Source organism: Aquila chrysaetos (assembly GCF_900496995.4).
Source record: "Aquila chrysaetos chrysaetos chromosome W unlocalized genomic scaffold, bAquChr1.4 W_unloc_2, whole genome shotgun sequence".
Taxonomy (NCBI): domain Eukaryota; kingdom Metazoa; phylum Chordata; class Aves; order Accipitriformes; family Accipitridae; genus Aquila; species Aquila chrysaetos.
The window spans coordinates 2,580,339-2,586,636 of NW_024470322.1; the positions used below are offsets into that span (position 1 = coordinate 2,580,339).

Consider the following 6,298-nt stretch of genomic DNA (forward strand, 5'->3'; position numbering starts at 1 on the left):
TCTCTGTAAAGATGTAAAAATAAAAATTGGCCAAGAAGTTGATTTTTAAGAGAGCTATAATTTGTCCTAATGTAAAATCTTAAGACATCAATCTTACACTCGTATAGTGGAAGATGGTAAGTGTCAGGGAAACTTCAGAACTTCCTGCACTTAGATAAGTTCCTGATATTATCTGCCTTTGCTTCAGTTCCTGGATGGGCGTGAATGTTTAAAGTGGAGCTTCTTATTGTTAGGCTATGATTCCTTGAGAGGCAGTGAACCAACTTTAAGAGTGCATTGCTTTTGAAAGAGGATGCTGCAGCTCCACACCCCATCCCACCCCCCCTTTCCATAGGCATAGTTCCTTTGCCTCTGTTGTGCTGGCTGCTCTTCAGGCCCTCTGTGAGCTGATTTAACTTATTGAAATGGCAGAAAAATAATAGAAAAATTTCATTTGGAATTGACCTCTGCAGGTTGTCTATTTCCAAACCCTTTCTCAAAGGAGGTCTATTTAGATCAGGTTGATCAGGTTGCTCAAGGCCTCATTCAGTTGAGTTTTGAATGCCTCCAAGGACAGAGATCCTACAACCTCTCTGGGCAACCTGTTCTAGTATTTAAAAACCTTCATGTTTTAAAAGGGGGGAGTGGGGGGGATGAAAAAATAAAACCCTTTGGATGTAATTGGAATTTCCCATGTTCCCTTCGCTGACTCTTGTCCTATTGCTGTATGCCTCTGGGAAGAGTCTAGCTTAGTCTTCTCTGTATCTTCTAATCGGGTAGATTCAGACAGCAATAAGGTATCTTCCAAAGTATTCTTTTCCAGGCTGAACAAACCCAGTTCTCCCACTCTTTCCTCATGCACTATGTTCCAGCATCTTGATCATCTTGGTGGCCCTCCACTGGACTTGCTCCATTATTTCCTTGTGTGTCTTGTCTTGGGGAGCCTAAAACTGGACGCAGCACTCTGGATGTGGCTTCACCAGTGCCAAATAGAGGGGAAGAATCACTTCCCGGGACCTGCTGGCTGCACTCCTACTACTAAAAATATGCCAGCAAAAGAGGATGAAAAATTTTCTGTCATCTTAATGAGTTAAGTTAGGTTTTGGATCTGCAAAGCACTAAAGTTGGTGCAAGAAGGGAGGATGATTGTGTGTCCTGTGTCCTGGAGTGCAAGACTTCCTCTTGCTGTTATGGCGGGTGTTAGTTCAGCTGAGTTAAATGTGAAGTGGCTGCCTTGGTTTGTTTCAGCCTCACAAGGCCTTCCCATTTAGGAGCATGTGTAATAAAATAATATTCCTTTGAGTCTTGTCTGTCATCTTTTTTTTTTTTTTTTTTTTTTTTTTTGGTGAAAGTAATATATTTTTTGTGTCCAGAGAATGTAGTGCAGCCTGGCTGAGTGTCTGTGTCATGCCAAGCCTGTGTCTCAAATTCACATCTGCTACCAAGGTTCTGTTAAGCTGTACTCAAAGTGATCTTACAAACAGTGAGGAAAAATACATGTCTTACCTGGCAGTGTTATTTATAAGTCTTCCTTTGTATTGGAGTAATAATTAGTACATACTACCAGAAGTTAGAATTTGTGCTTATAACAGACCTGTAAACATTATTTATTTATTTTTCTCCTTGTGGTGGTTATCAGTAATTAGTGAAATAAAATATTATTGGCAGTTAATCTTGATATGATTAGCTGTGCTGATTAAAAGTGACTTAAGCATTAACTGTTGGCATTCCAAGCGTTCCTGATGCAAAGAGCTACTGTATTGTGCTTTATTCCCCTAAGAAAAGCCTAGTTTCAAAGGATTATATCTTGAAAGTAAGATGGAAGGAAAATTTTTATGACCTGTAATAACAACTTGCAGCTTTAATGAGGGTTGGATGGATAGGGGAAAAAAATAATCTACTACTACTGCCCTCCTTGCATCAAACACAACAAAGTAGTACTCACAACTTTGTGTGGAATATAATCTGTAGTAAATCACTGAGCAATAACTTATTATTAACATTTATTTTGGGAAATGCTTAGCATGGACAGAATTTGTCACAGCCTTGAACTCTGGAGGAAAGGAATCCAGGCTTGACTTATTTATTTAATTTTTTTATTGTTAGAATTTATCTCTTTCCAGCAGAGGTTGAAAGTCTCACAAAAAAGCCCTGCTGTGGTCAAATATTTTTCATATAATACAACATTTGAAAAACCTTTCTGAACTGAATATTTTCTAAAAATGTCTGAAATGATGCTGTAATATTTGTCTTTTCTGCAGCACAGCTTCCCTCTGGAATATGCATTGAAGGTACCACCAACTGAAGTCAGAATTGAAGTGATTTCTTAGTCAATAACTATTTTGACTTGAAGATAAAATTTTAGAGAATTGTTGCACAGGATATTGCTTATATGGTATTCCCCATAGGTTAACTCTTATTGGTTTAAAAAGCTTTAAGCTTTAACCCTCTTATTTACGCACAGTTCTTTACTCTAGATGATTCTTAATCTTCCTTACCCTATGGACTTTGAGATATGGGATTCTTGTAACGGATAGCCCATGAAGCTTTTCAAATCAATATGATTTGTTCATTAATTTCTTTGATGAAAGGTTTTAGAAAGCAAAGGAATTGATATACTGGTGTTCAGGAAATATTTATGCTGTTGTGTGATATATATTTAAGCAGATTTCACTGTAGAAACTTTTCTCTTTTCTGGCAGAGCTTTTATCTCAGTTATCAGGCGTGAGACGTTCTGCAGGGCAGCTCAATTCTTCTGGCCCTTCTGCTTCTCAGTTACAGCAGCTGCAGATGCAACTGCAGTTGGAGCGACAGCATGCACAGGCAGCAAGACAACAACTGGAGACTGCACGCAATGCAACTAGACGCACTAACACAAGCAACATCCCAACCACTCTTGCACAATCTATAGCATCAACCAATACATCTAACATAGAAAACAATCAGCAGACTATACAGAATTCCCAGTTTCTTCTTACAAGGTAACTTGTTCTGTGGTTTTAACTCTTCTGCCATTTCTGTTTTCCTTGGTCTTGTTATGGACATAGAGTCCAGTGAAACTTCTTCTGCCAGATCCCTAATGAAGTTTGTAGTTGAGATACTATGCTTTTGTTTGCATTTGTAACATCTCCTTTTCAACCCTGCTGTGTATTTGTTCTTAGGCAATGAATAAATATTACTCGCTGTTTCTCAATTTGAAGAGAAACATAAGGGATATTACTTTGGTAAACTGTGCTTCTTTACCCTACTACTTCTGATAAAACAAGAGCCTTTACAATAATATGTTTCAAACTTTTATGCTGATAATGCGAGGGGACAGAAGTTAAAAGGCAGTTTTATTTAATAGGAAATGAATCTTTAATGGAGGCTGAAGGTTGAATAGAGGTTTGTATATAAAGTATCTTGGATGAAAAAAGCAAATAAGGAATGTGCTATTAATAAGCAGAATATATATCTGTTTCAGAAGGTATACTTAGATCCTAGAGTTCTATAGAATAGAATAGTTCAGTTGGAAGGGACCTACAATGATCATCTAGTCCATTCTGCTATAGAATAGTTGCCCACTCTCGTTCCAGCTCTTTTCGGAGGTTTAGAATATTGATTTTCTGGATTCAAGGGTGTGTGTGTGTGTGTGTTTTTCAATTACATGTTGAGAAAGAGCACAGGCATTTAAACAGTTTCTGTGTCTAGAAACCTAGGTCGGGACAAGTTATTGCTGTCATGCTGATTTTTATCAAAACTTGTCATAATATCTCAATCCAAAACTTTTTGAAAATAATAACTTTAATGAAAGTATCTGCAAATGTCAGTCACTGATCTCGTGAGCTAGGATACAACTGGAGCAAGCAATTTCCTTGCTTCTATTAGGTGATGGTGCATGCACTGATAAGTGAAGTGAATGATGTACTGTGCTTTGGGAATCTCTGGGCATTATGTGTGTAGTAATGTATTTTGTGTCATGCTTGCATTTAGAAGTTGTCCTGGGGACAAAATGAGCACTTAAGGGATGACTAGAGAGTTTTAACACCCCTTAAATGAAAACCGCTCTGAAGGGAAAGAAACTTCAGAAATAGCTATTTTTTTTCTTCAGTCTTAGAATCTACTTCTATGAAGTTTTTTTTGAAGCATCTAGGAATAAGTTTGTTAAATGTCTGTATTCTTGCATCAGGAGTGCCAGGTATTGTCAGACCTGTACATGTCAAAAGAAGTGCAGCAGTACCTAGGTTGTTTCTCAAAGGAATGGCTTTCAGATGTTATTCAGCATGCGTCAGTCCAGCTGTTTAGGCAATTAGGGAAAGCCCATTTTGTTGATGATACTACTAAGCCTATCTTCTCTCTTTCTGTGATGGTATGCAGGTTGAATGATCCTAAGATGTCAGAAGCAGAGCGTCAGTCAAAGGAAAGTGAACGGGCAGACCGCAGCTTGTTTGTTCAAGAGCTTCTACTGTCCACTTTGATGCAGGAAGAAAGTTCCTCCTCAGATGAGGATGAACGGGGAGAAATTGCTGATTTTGGTGCTATGGGCTGTGTAGATATTATGCCTCTAGATGTTGCTTTAGAAAACCTAAATTTAAAAGAGAATAATAAAGGAAATGAGCCTCCTCTTTGATGGCATCCCACTTTGCAGACAATGTCCTCTGTGCTGTATTTGCCAATGAAAGTGGACAACAACTATCTTGGGTTTGTTTTGGTGATTGTAATTTCAGGTCTGTCACTCTTGTTACATTGTGTACATTCAAAGGAAGAGAGAAAAGATATATACGATAATCATTTCCACTTAACCAATTTTTACTTTTAGCAGGTAAATATAGGTTGCAGCGCGGAGAAAAAAGCTCTGCATCCTGTAGCTCGACGTGCAAAAAGCTCTCCTAATACTCCACATTCAAACTGAAGAGGAAAAAAAGAAAAATCTCTAATGAAGCTGCTGTGTGTATTTATGAATATTAATGAATAAAAATTGCTTGGATGGTTTACCTTAACTACTGCATGATTTTTTTTTTTTTTTTGCAGCGTGCATGAGTTCTAGTGACCTTGTCATTTAAAAAATGTAAGTACAAGGAGTAAAACTATAAAACCCTAAAGCTTTTCCATTATTCAAAGGTAATGTGACAAAAAAAAAAAAAAGATTAATGCTCACTAGCAGTTTGTGGCCATGAAGTAGCCTTTGAGTAACACATGACCAATGACCTTTTTATGTGCTCTCCCTGTGTATTAATGCAAACTCTGCAGTGGGCTATATTTTTGCTTCCAGAGTGTGACATTTTGCTATATTGTGACCACTATGTTGCCCTATTAGACATCATATCCATGTGGAATTGAACTTTGTATTCATCTGTAGGAGACAAAAACCAAGGGCCACTACTGGAATCTACTACAAAGGGCTTCTGTGTGCCCCAAAACCAAATTTTGTTCACCTTTCTTTAAAGTTTTCCTTTTTGTGTTAAATATACTTTATTTAGGTGGAAATGATTCATATATTCACTGTCGGGGGGGGGGGGGTGTGACCTTGATTATGTTGTCTTAGTTCTAAGCCTTCACAATCCTTATAATTTTGAGTTATTTATGTATTTGCTTCATAGTTTGCAGAGACTCCTTAGTATCAGGAGAGCTTGAGGATTTGACTTCCCAGATATCTCCATATGTTACAATTGAATTCTTAATGCTAACTTCCTATCAACCTTTATTTATTGGGGTTTTGGGTTATATTTCTGACAAAAAATAAAGCCTTTTTAACTGAGTCATGCTACATATTTGCCTATACTCTTAATCCTATAAGGTTTTTTTGTATGGATTATTATAATGGCCCCAAAGCAAGGGACAGCAAGGCTTTAGTTATTTGGAATGTAAAGTTAGCTTATAAAGATAAAAATGCACCCAACTTCTGAAAATTAGACTTAAAAACCTGATGATGTTCCCAAGAGAACTGTGGTATGTATGTTAATCTAACAGTAACAAAAGAAGCTACCCCATAGGTTGACATTTGAGTTCCATTCTCATTTTCTCAATTCTCAAATTCTGATTGTTTTCATTTAGTACTGTATTAGCATTGTTTTTCTTTTAGTCTCTGCAACAGAAAATGTTTTAAGGGAACTTTTTACACTAGTCTTCTGGTTATCTCAGAAGTTACCCTCAATAAAGATTCATTTTTAATTGATTGTTGAGAATGTTTAAAAAAAAAAATCAAACTGCAGTCTTTTCGAACACATATTCTGCACATTACAAAAAGACTCAGTTCAATAAAGTATTTTAAGGGCTGCTGTTCAGTTGATTCTTTGGTGATGATGTATTATCCAGATAGCTGTAGAAGAAATTCTGGAAT

At 37.1% G+C, this 6,298-nt stretch overlaps 1 protein-coding gene across 7 annotated transcripts in view; it reads left to right on the plus strand.

Annotated features, from left to right (window-relative positions):
• Positions 1 to 4,958, plus strand: part of LOC121232954 (E3 ubiquitin-protein ligase KCMF1-like) — a 71,819-nt gene extending 66,861 nt beyond the window's left edge. For 4 of the 7 annotated variants that reach the window (XM_041121514.1, XM_041121512.1, XM_041121510.1 and 1 more), the window contains 3 exons: positions 2,241 to 2,270; positions 2,681 to 2,960; positions 4,336 to 4,958. In XM_041121514.1, the coding sequence (XP_040977448.1) occupies positions 2,241 to 2,270; positions 2,681 to 2,960; positions 4,336 to 4,588 (563 nt within the window). In that variant the 3' untranslated portion in view covers positions 4,589 to 4,958. The remainder of the gene's footprint in view (positions 1 to 2,240; positions 2,271 to 2,680; positions 2,961 to 4,335) is intronic. The other 3 variants (XM_041121516.1, XM_041121515.1, XM_041121513.1) reach the window with 1 other exon arrangement.
• Positions 4,959 to 6,298: the final 1,340 nt, after the last annotated feature.